Genomic DNA, 19,682 nt, shown 5'->3' on the forward strand with positions numbered 1-19,682 from the left:
TGCAGCAAAGTCTCAACAAAGGCAGAGTGATAGGATTAGCCCTCACTCAAGATCCAAAACAGGACAAAGCCATTAAGCCATAATAGGATTTGCCCAACACCCTTTCAGAACACAAGCCTCTTTATTGCATCATCTCAGCAGTGCAAACTTCAACCAAACATGGGAGCCATGTTTACAACCTATAAAAGCCAGCTATGACCCCTACATAACCCCTACAACAGCCAATAGAATACATGTTCTTCCACAGGAACAGGAAGCTCAAGTGCAAATGTAAGGATTGCCTCTCCTTCCAATTTAAGAAAGTAAAAACTCTTAAAATGTAGTATCTCAAAAGGAACCTTTTTCAAGCAGAAGTGACAGCAATGGATTCAAAGCAACGTCTGAATACCCTTAGGCAAGATAAGTAGGATTAAAGCAGTAGAGACCCCTCCCTTAAGCCAGAATGCAGATTTTAGTCAATACACAAGTGTGAAGATGTTTTCTTTACCAGCTGCCCTAGAACCAGATAAGCAGTGTATTCACATTGTTTCTCCTTTATCCTTTAAAGTGAAACAGCCCACATGGCTGTCATAAACATTCCTCAACGTTAAGAGGATCTCAGGGCTCTTTGGTGCCAGGATATAGGTTGTAAAATATCTGTTGACACAGGCAATGCTAGTAAATCGAATCCAAGTCTCCCCCTTCTCCCAATTGAATGGCAGTATCACTTTAGGGATCTGATAGCAAAGCTCAGAGAAGGCATAAAAAACCCCACTCTCAACTCCATGTGGTCAGCTGCCCAGAACCACACATGTGGAAAGATAGTTTAATGATGAAGCAGAACCACCCATGTGTTTCTCCTTCATCATTACACTATCTTTCCAATCAGCCTTCAGCCTCCATTTTTGTTTCCAGTGCCTTTCTCCCGGCTTGGAACTGAACCAGATGGATATTTCTTCCAACAGATAAATAAGGTTTAATGTATCCATTCTCCATAGACTTGATTATAATAGTCTTCTTGTTGAAGCTGTAATCTACATCTCAGATAGCAACACAACAAATTAATTAAAATGTTCACTAACCTCTTTCCAATGTTCCAGACACTATTCCACACCTAACTGTAAGAAGAACTCTTCTTGAATGTTATATTGACCTTGGGAACATGTGAAGGATCTTCCCATCATCACATTCATCTCTGATCAACTCCAGGTTCAGAAGCAGGGTACATACTTGAATAATTCACTTTTCTCCCAAAATATTTTATCAAGAATTACAATTAGAAACAATTAAAACTAATAAAAACTACTAAAAATATAAAAATACAATAACAAAGAAAAAATGTAGAAAGAACATGTCATCCTAACAAGTAAAAGCAATTTTAGGATCTTACGACCATTTCTTAATATACATACACTCTCTTCACCACATAATTCATCTCTTAGCTAAAAAACCAAATCCAAAAGTCCATTATTTATTCTTTATCACAAAAATTCAATAGAGGAAACCAGATACAACTCATTTTCTCTTTTAACCTTGATCAGAAAAAGCCAATCTTGTATTCCTTCCCTGAATTTTTAATAGTCTTAATTTTAACCCCATCAAATGTAGTTCCAGGGCTTGTTTTCAATTCATCTTTATTTTGAGAAGGGATAACTCAAGGATCTTTCATAACTTTAGCGTACCTTTTTTGTATATCCATTACATAAAATTTGTCCTTTTTAAAATCACTTCTCATAAAGTTTTTCAGGACTTCTTGAGACTTCTCTTGTGAATCCAGCAAGAAAACTGGATTAAAAACTGTACCATTCCTTTAAGCAGTGAAACGTCCATCAGTTCTGTTTGTATATGTAAAATATATTTCTTCATATCCTTCTCTTTGCTTCACACATTTAAGTCCACATTCCAATTAATTTCACACTTATCAGTTGTAGCTTGTTCATCTTCTGTAACTTAATTGACACAAGATCTATCTATCATATCAAGTAATTTTGAAGACCAAAATTCAGAAACATGAATCAAAGATTTTTGCTCTAATCTTTCTTAATGAGATAAATTTATTATCATCTATCTTCCTATAATTTCAAACCTTCAAGGTCCCACTATCATGTTTCCTTAAAATAACCAAATAATCACCATTTCCCACCATTTCCCAAAAATTATTCTAATTAATTCAAAATTATAACTGCAAGTCCATCTGAACCCTTAGTCCATTGTTAATTTTCTAAAATCCATATTTCATGCATGCTTTCAATATTTAATCCAAAAAATAGTATTTTCCAGAACTTTAAAAATGTTAACTACAACTGTTTCTCAAAGGGAAAGACAAATCACTTGATGAATATAATAAACATGCCAATCCAAAGAGTCTTAATAATTCCAATACAGAAAAACCCTCCAGAAACTGATAAAGAAATGAAGCTCAGTTGAGCTTTATGTCTTTAAAAAATAGTGTTACAAGTGTGAACTTGATGGTGTCTCTTGATTTCCAGCCACTCCCAGCAGACCACAAAACAGCAAATTCCTGTGGTCTTCTCATAAGGAGTGGCTGTTTGGAGCCATATGGGTTATCTCAATAATCTCTCCTTTCTCCAGAGAGATTTTGCCAATCTGGACCAAGCATCCAGCTGCAGTTTTCTTAGAAAGTGTAATCCCAATGCCAACAGATCACCATAGCACTCACCAGAATTTGCTCAACAACCCAATAATTTGCAAGGCCTAAAATGTTGGTTAAGCATTTAAGAAATGAAATGTGTCAATTAAATTATCACAAAAAAGAGCATTATAGACATGGCTTAAAAAAAAACTATTTGGTGTGTAGTATTTGGATACTATATGACAGAATCAGTTTGTTCTAGTGGCTAAAGCACCAAGGTAGAAACCAGAAGACTGCAAGTTCTCAAACCCACCTTAGGCATGAAAGCCATCTTGGTTACGTTGAGTCAATCCTTCTTTTTCTCAGCCTATGATGTCAGGCTCAGGCAACAAGACAGTTGCATTTTTTATTGCATAATGATGCCCACAGTACTGTTGTGAAAACTGTTGAAAATTCTTTAATTAATTAATTAATCGACAGCTAAAATTATATTTATTTATCTGCTACATACAAGAGATCTTTCTGAATCTAGCAGTCTCCTAATATGCCAAATGCTATATTGGCTGGGAATTCTGTGACTTGCAATCCTATCCAGTTGGACAGTACAGTGTTGAGAAAGCTTGCCAGAAAAACAGTCCAAAATGTGGAAGCTTCTGAAAAGAACTAAGGATGGTAAAAATATGCATCAGTACCTCTTCTTCATAAATGCAATCTTATCTTTCTGATAAGAAAACTCTGAACATTTATTTAATTTGCCATTGATAAGAAAAAGATAAAGAAGTAATGCAAAACAGAAATGTTCCAGTGTAGTACACCTCCTGAATGATTCTGTTTTTACTCATATGACTAAAACATTTCAACAGTTTTTAGAATGATTATAAATCATCCAGCCTATTTCATATCATATTTGGGGAAAATGTTTCCAATAAACCCTACATGTTTGTTTTATTATTTATTTATTTATTATTTATTAAAAATGAGATAATATTAAAATGTGCCAATATTAAAGAAAAAAGATGAGGTGACTCTTGTATCATTCTAGGAAAACACAGTGTGAATCTCAAAGATTGTTCTCTGAATCAAGGAGTGTTTTATTTTATCTTAAACTCCTTTTGTACAGCTACAGTGAAGAAAATAATATATAAATAATATATGTCTGCAATGCATGCCTAATCAACAAAAGTTACACTGGAATACACACACAGATACACACACAGAGAGAGAGAGAGAGAGAGAGAGAGGCACACCTAGTTCATTCTCAATTTTAAATAGAACATTGGCATGGACTTATTCTTGAACAAAATTGTACTCAATTAAAGAAAAATAATGCTGCACAGTTTTTGATATGAACACATTTATGTTTATCTAGCCATCCAAGTCATATTATTTGCAGATAAAGTATATAGCTTATTGCTGAAATAAAACTCGGTATTAGATAAACATTGTCATTGCCTAAACTGATCTTAGGGACAAGCAAACACTTAATAAAAATTATTGCTGCTACTACTGCTGCTTCATGTAGTATAACTTCATGTAGTAATAGGAAACAATTCATCCTTACTTCATTGGGAATGGATTAGGAGTTTGAGGTTAGCTACCATTTGTACATTAAATAGTTTTATCTTCTATTTCTTTTTTTGTTGCCACAATATGTAATCTTTTGGCAAGCGTAGACATTCCCAATGGTAATATTTTTATATGCCAAAGTACGTTCTAAGATGCATGTGATTATGTCAATATAAGGTAGATTCCTTCCTTGTACATCTTGTAACTTATGTTCTTGATTTCCCTCCTGATGAAAGTTTGTTTTTGCTTTCCAGATTCATTGTCTAATAGAATGACAATTAATCATTACTAAATAACATATTCAGTATGACTATATAATGACTTCCAGCTCAATAATACCAGAGGATCCTGGCACTAAATGGGGTAGTATTCTAAGTTGGACATTTTATTTTGCAACTTTGACATTCCAAAAATATGCACTGTTTTACCCTGCTGATCAGTGGAAATGTACAGAAAAGATTAGACTGAGACAATATTTTTTCCTCAAGTTTTTTATTTTTTTTACAAACATATCAATGTGTGAACAGTGTGGCACCTGGGTGTTTTACATTTTAGTACAAATAAAATAATATTCATCATATTTACTACGTCTGAGAAGCTTATATAATTCTGGTAATACCGTAGTACACATATTTATGTTAAGTTATAATCTTTCATTATTTAATTATTCAGTATTTCAATATGTTATTTTTATGCCAATCACCATATTCAGAGTGTCATTCCTTTTACTACAAATAAAATATTATTAATCATATTTATTACATTTAGCAAGCTTATATGGTTCTAATAATAATACACATATTTATGTTAAATTATAATCTTCCATTATTTAATTATTCAATACTTCAATGTTATTTTATGCTAATCACCATATTATTCAAGCATACTTGATAATGCCATCATTCAAATTCTGATTTCCCCTCTTGTTATTACTTCACCTTATTATATAAAAATGTGTATTCCATTAATCCCCCTCTCTCTAGTTTGCATCCCTATTCTAACTTTTAATTATGCCACTATTATATTTAAAAATATTCTCTTTCTATCCATCGTCTCTTGCCCGCTTTAAAGCTTTAATTGTTCTTTTCCTAGCTTGCTTCCCATATTCCTCTCTTGGATCTTTGTCTCTATCTTGACCAATCATTTTAAACATTTCTCCCTTCTCTGCCCTATTCCATTGTCTAATTTTCAAAATATCTACTCTTGCTCCTATCTTTCTTCCAAAAAAATCTTCCTGCAACTCCAGTTCTTTTTTTAATTCCCTTAAAATACTCTCCCCTCATCTTATTTCATCAGTCATTGTTGTTTTTGTAGTTATCTCCTTCCTGTCATCTCATTTTATTTGTTGGTTTTTCTGTTCTGTTTTTTCATCTACTCTTTCAATTGGCTCCTCCTCTTCCTGAGTGTCTTGGTCACTTCTTGACCTTTGTATCATGTTTTCCAGCTCTCCATCTATGCTCTGCATTTTATTCATAATCTCCTTGTAGCTTCTTGTCAAAGTATCCTTAATACTTTGAATTAACAATGCTGTTTCTCCCCAAATTCCACTCTTTTCTTGTTGGTGGAGCATCTCATTTAGTTTTATTTTGTCCCTCTTTTGTCCAATAATCCAAAAACCATATATTCAAACCTAAAGTCACTTCTCAAAAAGTTCAATATTCATGAATCTTTATATCCCAAAGCTAATCGATCTGTTCCTCTGGATAGTCCCAATAATTTTTCCAGAGTCCCTCTGGAAAAGTCATACATCCCTCTATAAATTCAGTCTTGTAGCCTTCAGGGGTCACTTTAATAATAGTGTCTTTCTTATTCTCACATTTAAATCTCCAATAGCTCAGTATTTCCAAGATTTTGGGAATGTGTTATGCCTTCCTTTTGTCAGCAGGTGGCATTCTTAGGTCAAATTTCAATATTAATCAGTTTTATCCAATTTTAATAGTAACAACCCAAAATATAAAGATATTAGTTTTTTAAGTAAATAGCTCCAGCATTTTAAAATGCCTATCCAAAACAATGCCTGTCCAATTTAAAAATCCAATTTTCTGTATTTTTAACGGTTTTTGCCTTTTTCCCTTTGATTCATTCGCCTTCAATTTTGAAATTCTTCTCAAAATGTTAAATTGTTGCTTTTAAAAATAGCAGTGGGATTCTCTTTTCCTGGATATTCTTTTGGGGTTGAGTTTTAAATAAAAAGGATTCTTCTCATCCAGTTCCAGACACTGTTCACCAATACAGTTCTTAAATGTTTCTTGGCTGTACCAGCTTCGTGGCAGCCATCTTTAGGCTGCCTCTTCTCCTCACCATGGCATAGAGGGGAAAAAGCCCAGGATTCAGCAGGAGAGTTGCAATCTCTCCCACGACCTCTGGGGCGCCCCTCCTTAGCTTTGCCGCCCCTACAAGGCAGCTTTGGCTCCTCTCGGAGCTCACAAATAGGGAGAACTCAGCACAGGGGATGCGGAGACCCATTCCCTGCGTCTTATATTGCCGCGATGACAGCTGGAAGTCTCTGATTGAGACAATACTTTGAAGTCCCCAAAGTGTTGGGGAGGATTCAAATTCAAGCTAATTGTCCAGGTTTTCCACTATTTCAACACCAATGCTTCTACCTATCAATCTATCATTTCATTGAAATACAATATAGTACATATTCCTATTTACATGAGCTGATCATGTAATAATTAATTATTTATCAAATTTTTATACTGCCCCATCTCATACCCAGAGAACATTTTCCCCTATTGGAATACACTATCACATTGCAACACTATTCCTGGGCTACCAAAATTCTACAAATAATTTTGAAATGTCTCCTTGGCACCTTGGCTTTAAATTATTTGATTTTGGCTGGTAGGAAAATTTAAAACCATAGCTGCTCAATAAATTTCTATTTGCAATAGCCACTGTAGTAGGTTTGGCAACCTACATTATTAACCATAACAAGGAGTTAGATATCTGCTCAAATTTTATGAAGGCATATGGATTTTCCATATGTTCTCTGTCTTCATTATGACTTGAAGGCTGTCCCTACTTCAACGAGGCAAGAAATGCAGCTGAAGTAAAGATCTCATTTCCTCATGCAAAGCTTTATGTACATCCTCCTTTTAGAAAATTCTGGGATGGTAAATAAGCAATCAGCTCTTCAGTGGGCCTCACTCTTTAATCAGAATAGCCTTTTTATTAAGTAAAACTAGACACAGAGTGATATAATTAAATATGATTGTCTAAAAATTGGTAGAGCTCATATAATCATAAAAGCACAGAGAGTAATGGCATCTTGGAATGCTCAGTTTTATTATTCCAAAAGCCCAGACAAGATAGTGCAACTCTGACTTTATTCTACTCCTAATATTTTCTTATTTCGAACACAAAGAAGTATAGGTAGTGCGCAACTTACAAATAGTTCATCTGAAGTTAGCCCAAAATTTCTGTTGTTAAGTGAGACATTTGTTAAGTGAGTTTTGCCCCATTTTATGGCCTTTCTTGTCACAGCTGTTAAGTGCATCATTGCAGTTGATAAGTTAGTAACACAATTGTTAAGTGAATCTGGCTTCCCCATTGATTTTGCTTGTAAAAAGATTGCAAGAGGTAATCACATGACCTTTCTTTCCCAGGTCAGGCATCTTTGAGGTGGTGAATCTGGCCACTTGGCACCTCTGGTTCCTGTCAATGTCCTCCCTTTCCCCTTACACCCCTCTTCATACCACCTGCATAATTTCCCTAACTTCCTCCGCTCCCTCCCTCTGTTTATGGCAGGATGCCAGCAAGCTTAGCGATGCAGAGCAAAGATGGCAGAGTTGACATATATGTCTAATGAATTGCAAAGAAAAGTAGCCATGAAAATAAAAAGGATAAATAGCTAAAGGTCAGGGGGTAAAACATTTTAAAACATTTTAAATATTTATTAACTCAGTTAAGGTGACCAGTTAAAGTTATAATTTTCACAACAACTTAGACTCTTGCTCTAACATTACTGGCATAATAACATAGCAGGTTTAATTTAAAGCTTAACCAAGTGTATAACAACAAACTAGACTCAGTTCCAAATCTTTCAGGGTGGAATGTCCCCATTCAGCATTTCAGACAGTCATAGCATGCAATATTCATGATATCCTTCTCCACCCAATTGATATTCTGATATTGCCATCACTAAAAATTAGCCTATTCATTCACACTTATCACTTATTTTTTTGAATTTTAAAAAATCTTCTCAGACACATAAGAACCTCTTAATCACACCCCCCCCCCTTGATTCCATATCTATCACCCAAATTAATTATTGTGTATGGGATGATATACACCAAAGAAAGGTGGAATTTGTGTATCTCCAAAAACCAAATAGACACTAGTTGAAAAATCTAACATTGGGGTTTTGATCCACTCTATAAGGTTTAAATTCCCCAAAACTGACAGCAGAAACTAATGGTAACTAAATGAATTTAGATATGGGATGTGGATATAATTGCACAAATTCAAAATGACATTTTCTGTTTCAAAAAAGTCACAGAAAAAAAATAATGAAACCAGTTTGCATATCAAGAAAAGAATGTGGCATGATTACACTATACCATACAAACATGGTTGAGATTTTTCCCCTTATCTTTGTGACCATAGCAAAATAAGTAGGAAGCACTATGCTCTTTTCTTTCAAAGACACTCTCAAAAGTTTATCTTTATACTACACACTCATTTAACAAATTAGACTGCAATTAATGAAGAACGTGATGCTAATTATTAAAAAATTTCTTTTTCCTCTTAAGTGCAACATGATTTCTTGGAATCAATTACAAAACAATAATCTAACCTATAATTCTCTCTAATAACAATTTTGAGTGATCAACATTTTAGAATACAATAAGGTGACCCAAAATAAAACAGAAGTTTCTACATGATTGCTGGACTCTCATATATGGTAAAGACTTAATTTAGTCAAGCTCATTGCTTCTTTGACACAACTCAGTATGGAAGCATCCATGTTCTTATCGAATGTTTTTCTGATTTCCCAATCTAATCCATATTCCTTTGATTTTCTCCTCTCTCATTTACTAACCAAGTCCAACCCAGTTTATTTTTCAAGTACAGCCAAGGTCAAATAGACCTATTCCCAAATAGACTTAAAGGCATATTGTACATTTGTAAATTAAAATTATAGATGCCCTTCTCACCCCTATGGAGGTTATGTGTCTTCCTCAATCACAGGTCTTCTGTAAGATGCCTTGGAGTCTGAAGGTTCTGTTCAGTACCTTGGCTATTCCTAGCATTGCACTATTCTATACAAGAGCTCTCATGTTGTCCCTAGGATTGTTAGAGCCATTCTTCCAGTTTAGCAATCATATCTTCAAATGCTCCTACCACCACCCAGACCACTTTGCCCTTTACTTTCCACATCTTCTCAAGTCCCTCCTTCAGAACCTGGTACTCTCCAGCTTCTCATACTCCTTTTTTTGTGAGGTTGCTGTCACTTGGCACTGCCACATCTATCACCACAGCTGTCTTGTCTTTGTTTACTACCATGATGTCTGTTTGATTGGCCAGTATCTGTCTGTCCATTTAGATCTGAAAGTTCCATAAGATCTTAACCCTGAATTCTTCATGATCTTCTGTGGAATCTCCCATCTGGGCTTAGAAGGATTTAGACAATACATTGTACAGATGTTCCTGTACACAATGCCAGATATTTGGTTGTGTCATTCAATGTATGTTGTTCCTGCCTGCATCTTACATCCTGCCACTATATGTTGGATTCTCTCTAGGCCTCTCTGTATAGTCTGCACCATGGATCCTGTCTACTGATCCCTGCTTCTATGGATCGGGTGCTTAGTGCCTGGTCCTATGCTACTATAATGAGTGACTCAGTGCTGTCTTTTAGCTAGCTCAAGACAAGAGAATCTGGAATTATACACATACAATATAAATTTGTAGGATCTATGAAGATAGATAATGTCTTAGCTATCTCCCCTGGGCTACCCCCTCACTGAAGCATAAGAATATACTTCTAAACTTCCTATAATTGATATTTCTTCTACAGATTTTCACACTCAGGAGGACAGAAGATCTTGACATATGACAAGAGATTTTAAACATTTTGGCCCACCAGAATTTTGGCCCAGACACAATGTCATTCAAGCAGATCACTCCACTCTATCCAGAGTCTCATGGGAAAGCCTTCAAGGTCCATTTGAAAGATCTTGAAATGAGAAATAAATTAAATTAAAATATAGGGGAGGAAGTGGTAAACAAGTAGAATTTATTGCATTGCACTAGTATATGATTTCAGTAGTATATGTTGGCATTTAAAGGATGTCTTCCTGAAACACCTGGCTGCTGTCAGTTGCTTGACAGTAATAGGGCTGTTATTATGGGCACATACTCAGGAAGCTCAGAAGAAATGAGAGTGTTATATAGGTAAAAGAAGGAAAACAAGTTCCACCTCTTCTTTTCACTATTTAGTAACCAAATACTCTTCATGAGAATGATACAAGCTCCAGTGTAAATAGGGCATTGTCTTAACTCTTATTTGCTTTATAACATTTTTCCCTTTTAAACATTTCCTCCCTTAATCAATGTCTTTGGTTCTGTTTGTTCTAACTTTTCTCAACTTCCTATATCAGTAAACGAAAATACAGAAGGCTTTCTTTGTTTTCTGTAAACTTGTCTCAAGACTTTTACAATTCCTGTCCTTAGGTACAGTGTTTACCCACTTACCCCATGTAGGGCTATAATGTTCCAATAATATGCTAAGCAGCAAACATAATTATCATAAATTGAGAGTCTTAATAAAATGTATCGACTTTTCTTTTTCTTAAGGTTGACAAATATGTTTGAAAGAGAATTAGGTGTGCTAATATTATTGAGCGTGAAATTTGTTCTCCAGGAATTTCTTTAAAGTGTTCCACAATAATAGTTGAAAAAGTATGCTGAGTAGTTACAGCAACCTTTGTCCTTTTTGAAGAAGCTCTCTTATCTATGCTTGAAATTAGGAATAATAGAACAACATTTTACTCAGGCTTTAAAATAGCTTTCCCAAACATGATACTTTGCTTATGTGCTGAAGCTGCCCTTCTCAGACTTCTCGGAATTACACTTCAAGTATATTTGAATATGCTAGATTGGAAAAGCTAATGTAAACTGAATTTTACAGACCTGCTGCTTGCTCCATAAATTGAAGAAATATTGGTACTTCCCAGCAGTGATATTCCTAAATCTATGTAATTCATGTCACAGGTAAAAAATAAATACTTCATTTGCAGCTGGAAGGCTCAGCAAGGTTATTTTAGAACAGCTACCATCTCCTAAGTAACAGCAGCACTGGGTGTTTCTCAAGATAGCACTGTCTCTTAGCAAGTTCAGCACAAGTAATCTTGCATACATACCATTGCATGTGCCAGAATGCTATCAACATTATCATTTTCCAACTATTATATCCAGCAACTACACTTTTCAAGTATAGCTAAACTAATATATGGGGATATAATACTAATTTATTCCAAAACTGGTGTGAAGAATCAAAAGAAAAAGCATCCAAACCAAATAACACCATATCATTGGTTAGAGTTAGAACATACGGTACTTTTACATATATATTATATATAAGACTTCTAAAGAAGAGCAATGCTCTTTCTACATAACCATCAGTTAAAATATCTGTAGCATATTTGCATCATTACGTGAAAGTCCTTGTGTCTACGCTGGATCTTCAAGAAACAAATAATAGGAAGAAAAGTCCATCAGATTAACCAATGGAAGAGCGGGAAAATCAACATTCCACCTAGTGCTCTGAAACCCACCTATCTTATTTCCCTGCTGTGTTTTCTTGCACTGTAAAAAAAAAAAAAGGGGGGGGGGAGAACTTACTGTGGAAGCAGGTGGCAAATATATCTCTTACAGTAGTACTGATTTCAAACATGAGGGAAATCCAAAGACTATGGAGAGATAAGAATTTTCATCAGTTGCTAATGCCATAATTCTTCAAAAGTGCCCTCAGCCTAGCTATATAGAACCTGCAGAGTATATTAGGAGTATATGGGAGACCCAAGATTACATCAGCTTGGAAGTGTAATAAAAAAAGTTTCAGCACCAGTGGAGAGCAATAATCATTCCTGTAAGAGTTTCTATCTGTGCTTTCTTTTGCAGGAAGGTCCCTGTCGCCTAATAATTTTTCTGTCAACAGCTACATTCCCTGTGAGGTAATCTGTTGGAGTCCTCATCTTAAGCACAGCACAAATAATCAGTGGGTTAGCTAGAGTCAAAAATAGAAGAGGATGCACATTATCAATAGGCAATCTCTTTCTTTTGTTTCTGATCTTCTTTTCTTTTCCTGTTCAAGAAGCAGTTTGCCGGGATGGATAAAAAGCTCTTATCAGAAGTCTGGAGTGATCTCTTGCAGGTAGCTTTTAAATTAGACCATCATCAACTTTTTAAACTATGTGGGGGTCACAGTTAAGTACAACAACTATAAGGATTTTATTCTATCAAGCTATAGTATTCATTTTGGGACAAAAACTAATTGACCACTTTGAAGCATGTGCAGAAGGATTATATTTATATGAATGGATTTTTAAATATCTTAAATGATAATACAGGAATTCTCAAATCCATAATTCACATATGTAATTTGTTTCAGTCTAGATTGGTTAATGTAACATACAGGGCTAATTACAGAAATAGTAAAAGCTATAGAGAAAAACAGGTGACTAAATGCCTTGGAAATATTTATATCAAGCTTCTTCAGATAAGAGCTGTCCTGCAGTGCTCAGCAAGACATATTTTTAAAATGATTCCATTATCCTCCATCTATTGCAGGTCTAAAGAAAAAAAATCCAAGAAGATTCTTTAATTAATAGATGCTTTAAATACTGGCATGTTCACACATAATAGCTTGAGCAGCTGTGAGTGAGCAAGAGCCTTTAAAAATGTTTAATATAGAGAATTGGTAGGGATAAATTGGTGCCAGGGAATTATGCTAAACCATTTACACATCATACTAAATCAGATTTTTTTTTACTACCGTATGATTTATTACAAGTTACAATTGGATAGGTTCACACAATGTAAGTTTCCTTTGAATCAAGTTTGACTCCTGCTGCCTTCATAGACACATACCATGCAATTCTCTTAGCAACAATACCGAAATGTTTTGTTACTGTACTTCTTCAAAGTATTTATTAATTTTACTTCCCAGCCTAATCTATAAGCCTTTGATTTATTAGTTACTTATTATCCAATCTTTCTGAACATTTTGAGCTCAGTTAAGATTGATTACAAAAGATTTATCACCTAACTTGCATCCTAAACATGGTAAACTTTAAAGCATGGTTTCTAAAACCTCAATAGTTCACATAATTTACAAACCAAGTCAAACAAAGAGATCAGTGGTGTGAATCCTGTCACAATGTCTCTAAGTCAAATTTTCATTGGGTTGATTGGCTCAAATGCTAAATAAAGTTACAAATATCACTGTCTCCTGAGCATTTGCATAGGCATTAACACATAATCGGAATCACTTGTATTGATTATATATATTACTGGCCTCAATAACATCACATTAAATTCATTTTTTCAAGTGCCATACCAAGCTCGGGATATTACAATCAAGCATATATGGATCAATAGAAAATCTCATGCAAATGCTATATGAAAATAAGGCTGCTGAGGATTACAGATGATGGACTGAAACAGATGGCGTTTCAATTCTTTTCAACTGCATAATATTATATGAAAAGAATTCTCTATCAAACTATTTCTATACAGGAGAACAGAAATTGTTACTCAAAGTTCTGGCTACCAGCATCCTTATCACCTCTTAACACTTACTTTAGTTACTTTGATCAATAAGCACTGTAAAGTAAAATCAAGTAAACATAATATTTTATTTGTGTTCATATTCAGTGAAAAACCTTCAGTTATAATAATATAGGACAGAATCATTGGGGTTTCACTTGAAATTCCATGACTCTAATAGCAATTTTAATGAGCATCATTCAATAAGAAAGGCTAGAAAGAACATTTTGACACCTTAATTCTGCCAGAGTTCAGTATCTACAAAGCTATACATACATTACACAAACTTTTTTTCTAAGCAAAATGTTATTTTCCTTCAGTAACGAAGTACCAAAGATTATATAGCTAAACTAATATATGGGGATATAATACTAAAATACTAGAGTTATAATTTGTTTTTCTAGGAGCAAAACATATTCAATGTGAAGAGTAATAATAACAGGTAAACTTTCATAAAGCTTGTATATACATGATATTCTCACAACACTTAACCACAAGTATTATTTTTACCTCCAGAGATGTTCCCTACCCTGGTAATGAAACATTTGAAAATCAACCCACAAGCTCGGACAATGAACTTTCAAGAGTCAACTTAACCTACAGAAGCAATAGGAATCTCAGAAGGGCCTTTCTAGTTTCTTGACTGGAAAGGCAAGAGGGGGAGATATATTTTTATATTTGCAAGATTCAGTTAACATAAACTTACAATTAAATTAGAGCTAGTACTTCTGGGCGTCCTTCTTGTCTGGACTTCTGATCGTATGACAAAGCTGACATGGTTCCAAATCCAGTATTAACGCATCCTAAGACTAGGATGGACCTCTGCTTTTAGTGTTAATAATATTACTACCCAAGATTAATATACCATAACTGAGCTGCAATGTGAGAGATAGTGCCCTCAGAGGGGGAACTGGTGTTGATGGACTACAGTGAACTGGTAGTTTCCCAGGAATGAGAGACCATACACAAGAAAGGGAGCTGGTCAGACAAGAGGCATCACAGTCCAGAGATAGATAAGAGACAGAGGAAGAGAGTAACAATAGTCACTCCCTAGAATCCACCAGGGTATATATGTTAGGGTTAGAGTAGTATAGGTTTAGTCTGGCAAGAATCTGTCTATTGTGTGTAAGTTAAATAAAGAATTGAACTCTTATTGAGTTCAATTCTCTTAACGCTTCGGCTCAACCTGACATGCAAGTTGTGGCATGATCACTAGACAGTAACAAACAGAAAATTCTTGCTGTTTGCTGCTGTTCCCAATGTTTGCAATTTAAAAATGATATTTCTACACCAAATACACCAAATACCAGGAATCCAGGATGCTCTGGATTGGACCTCTTCCTTCAAATCTCTTTATGCATAGGGAAAACTAAGGCTGTTATTGGTGCCTCTCTTTGGCATATATGCTATTCTTTTCCCCATGCAAAAAGGTTTTTAAAAGTATCATGGAGTAATACTATTATTCAGTTGACCTGAGTAGGCACTTCAATTAAACATAGGGGCTTTAAAATATTGAATAGTCTTCACTTAAGCCCTAATAGACCAAATATGGATTTCTTGCAGAACAGTTTTGAACTCAAAGCCAGAAACGTCCACTCCAAAGAAAATAAAAAGTACATTTGAAAAATGCTGGAAATCTTTGGTTTGTAATGCAGAAAGTCCCGAGTTTGATAACATTATCAAGTAGAAAAACTCCTGTTTGAACCGTTGGAAAATCACTGCTGGGCATATAGTTTGATCTGATAGAAGGGAAGTGTCTATATGCCACAAATACTTGAAAAAGCAAAGACGGAAAACATATTTGTATTCAAAAGGTGGATCAAAATGTGTGCAGCCTTATTGGCCTCACTATACTGCTGTTTTTACATTACAGCAAATCCTGCAGTCATGTCATAATGTGTAAGACCACCATTTCTGGTCTGCAAAAATTTGATCAAGGAGGGATGGCAACAAATAAGGCACCATTTTTGCTACCATCTAATAGACCTATGGATTTTTGTTGCCAATTCTGAAATTATGGTGGGAAAAATGTATGAAGGGAAAAAACCTTAGCTTTTTGTCTTCAATCTTACATTCAAGAAAAATTACCTTTTTTCTTACATCTCTTACATTTGAAAAATTAAAATGGGGAAACTAAAAAAAAAAAAAAAGAAATAACCTGTTCAAGATCACTTACCTTATGCTACATTTAAATGTAACTGACCAACCAAAAGAATGCAATTAAATTGCTGAAATGTTAAAGAAATCTTTAAATTTTATTTTTTTAACTATATGCTCCTTAGGTTCTACATACTAGTTCTGGAAATTTGAACAGATTTCCTTAAGTTCTGTATTGTTATAATAAACTATTAATATTGTATGATATTGAGAGAGAGGTCAGCAAAGGTCAATATAATTTAATTTATTTCTCCTGTTTATTTTAGTAAAAATGAAGGAAGGAAGGCTATTTCATTGCTTTAAATAAATACTATAGTATTACAGAAGGAAACACCAATTCAGCCATAACAGTATTTGATTTTATTTGAATCAATGTGACATTGTATTATGAATTTAAATTCCAATATCTTTGAGCCCATAGAGTTAAAAAAAGATTGTATATAAAATTAAATGGCTATTAGTTAAACATTAATTTTAAATTCATAAGTAATAATTTGGAAATTACCCAACCTACTACTGTGTTTTGAAACCAGTTTTTAAAAATTATAATATGGATAAGTGAAATAATGGCCTTCAAGAAGATATCCCCAAAACATGCTTGCAAATAACTGTGAAATCAAAAGAATTCAACTGCCATTTTCATTTTCCAGTCATTTAGAAGTTGAAATAGGGAAGGAAAAAGTACAAGAGATAGATTTGTTCTCTCCTACGCAACCAAGGCTTCTTAGCGGACTAGTCTTTCATACTTCAGACTGGTTGTATCCAGCTTACCTGTAGCCCATCTGTGATGGAAAAATCTTGTTTAATATAAACAAGAAAAGCTGCAGAGAATGGGGGGTTTGGGCTAGAGTTCTGTATCATCCAATCTTAGCAGGCCAAGTTGTGAATCAAAGATAAAAATGAGGATAGTTGGTTGCCACCTAGTTCTTAATATTGTTACATAACAATTGCTAATGATTATGAAGAAGATGGAACATCAGGGTAATATTGTAAAAGAATTTAATATATATTAGGCTGCAATTCTTTTTTTAAAAATCATGTATATATGAAAATAATCAAGCCACACATGGTATAAAGTTTATTACGTAAATTCATTATTTGTACTCTTTTAATGTTTACATATTTTAAATGGTTGCATAGCAAAAATAAAGTTAACAAAAGAGGAATTGTAGACTATAAACATACTTCATCCATTAGCATCAGCTTCTCTATGGAAGGAGTGTTCCTGATTTAGATCACCTGGCTTATAACAATCATATCTGTTTGTTGTTATCCAAGAAGTGCTCTTAATTGAACTTTTACTGCTCAATGATCTATGAAAATATTTACAGAGCCTTCCTATAAGTATAAACTACTCAGAAGTAAATACCAAGTGAGTATCCTATATTAGCCAATTATTGCCAATTACAATTATATTACTCATTGGTTAACAATTCTAGAGAAGAGATAAGGTATAAACCAAGTATGTGAAGTAATGAGAAATTGGATGTTAGTCAAACGATCAATAATTAAAGTATAAATTGACTTAAGAAGAATAGCTGTGGTGATTATCTCTTGTCCTATGAACAGAATGGAACTCATCTTATGCTAAGCAAACATTTTTCTGATGATAAACACTTTCCTTTAGAGATAATCTGTTGAGTCAGATTACTCAGCAGCAGATAGAGTAAAACAAAGCAATGGGCAGTATCAGTCATAAATGGAGGTGACACAAAAAAGCCTCCCCCCCCTTCTATTAATCTTCTGTTTCTCTTTCTAAATCACACATAGGGATGAAGGAACCAAGATCTTGCACTTAGCTTTTGAATTTGGGCCAAAGTCTCTGGGAATTGAGGCCAAGGATGCAGATTGCCCACTTGTACTTCGTCTTTTTCATCTTTTATAAAGTCTGCCTTGGACAATTAGATAGCCCTCTAAATGTGATTAGCATTATTTTCTGCCGAGAGCAGAGGCCTCCAACTTTTTTGGCACCAGGGACCAGTTTTGTGAAGAGAGATTTTTCCGTGGACTGGAAGGGGTGTGGTTTCGTGTGCTGCCCACATCCAGCAGCACACGAAACCAGCTTCGCTTGTTTGCATGGCCTGGTTTCTGGCATGCCGCGACCCAGTGCCGGTCCAAGGACCAGGGGTTGGGGACCCCTGGCCTACATCATTATTTGTATGTTTCTATGCATGTATAAAAAACCCTCTGATTTTCGCAGGAAGTGATTGAATAATATGGCAACATCAGCAGGAAAGCTTAATTTGGGGGATTTGGATATGATAAACCATAGGACATATGTCACTGGTATGGTACTTTTCAGTAAATCTAAACTGTGCTGTTAAAATATTGATCTTGATACATTTTGGTGGCTTGACCTGTTCTGAAATACACAAAGGGGGAAATGGGGCTGGTGTATTTAGCCCATGGATTGTCCATTTCTGTTTCAGAAGATGTATATCTTCTCATCCTGACTTAGAAGAAGTATGCCTTGTGTGCCTCACATGGGAGGAAATTCATTATTCCAGATAGAGCATGCTTTGCCATATACCTTTTTCTGTATTTCTGTATTTAGATATATTGTACATATGCACATGTACAGTATATCTAAACAAATAGATTAAAAGACTTCATCATTTCATAATGATGAACCAACTATAACTGCACCAACTAAATTCTTGTCAAACAGAGAGAAAAAATTTCAATTTTATTTCCCCATTTTTCCAATCTTCTGATTTCTGCATCAGGGTTAATACTTTTCTAAATCAATCAAAAAGTTCATTTCCATTTCCCCTGGTGCAAATTTTTCTAAATATATGCATTTTGTGCAAGTTATACTCTCTAATATAATACGCTTCTGAATAGTACTTTTAATACACCCCTTGCATGCACATTTACTAATTACATGTTTTTTTAAAAAAATATTCCACCGGATTGCTGAAATTCAGAATATGAAGAAGTAAAATGTTGAAAGCTGGATACTAAGTCATATATTGGTCAAAAATGGAAAATGTATTAACATCACATTAGCATATCTTTCTTTTTTTGTCCTTAAGATAATACAGCACACCTTCTATATATTCATAACAATTGAATGTCATTCTTCCATTCTGTTTGCATTTAGTGGAAGAAAAGATGTGGGAGTGGGTTAAATCAAGAAGTTGTGGGAGAGGGTTAAATGTTCTCCATCTTAAACTATATCCCCAAATATATATATTAAGAAGATATTTTAGCTATACTTAATCTGTTGTTCATAAAGCAAAAAGCAAGTTCAATTATCTCTTCCCTTCAATGCGGCTGTGTAAAGTAGATTTCCTAACTTTGTGGGTAAAGAATTATAGACAATAGCCTATAGATTATAGTTGTTTTAAGTTAATAAAGTTATTACCATTTAAGTGTGTCCTTATGTCACTTTCTGTACCTTTTCTACCTACAGAAAATCCTTACCTTGAACCTGGTATCTATGGACAGACCAGGTATTTATTAGCAGATCAAAATGAAGCAAAGAGTATCTGTCTTTGTCTCTGCACTTACATGCAAAGAAGAAAAAAAGCTGAAAATGGCTAAAAATTATCTGAATGTAATAAGAGCCTGTTGTTTCAAACCAGAATCTCATCCAATCCAACATCAA

At 34.5% G+C, this 19,682-nt stretch overlaps 1 protein-coding gene across 1 annotated transcript in view; it reads right to left on the reverse strand.

The window, feature by feature from the left end:
* CFTR (CF transmembrane conductance regulator) overlaps positions 1–19,682 on the reverse strand; it is a 129,577-nt gene that overhangs the window by 98,729 nt on the left and 11,166 nt on the right. Inside the window, exon 3 of the mRNA XM_070947559.1 lies at positions 488–539. Coding sequence (XP_070803660.1) covers positions 488–539 — 52 coding nt within the window. The remainder of the gene's footprint in view (positions 1–487; positions 540–19,682) is intronic.

Source organism: Pituophis catenifer, unplaced genomic scaffold, assembly GCF_029215685.1.
Source record: "Pituophis catenifer annectens isolate HBS135680 unplaced genomic scaffold, rPitCat1.0.hap2 SCAF_7, whole genome shotgun sequence".
NCBI classification, from domain to species: Eukaryota; Metazoa; Chordata; class Lepidosauria; order Squamata; family Colubridae; genus Pituophis; species Pituophis catenifer.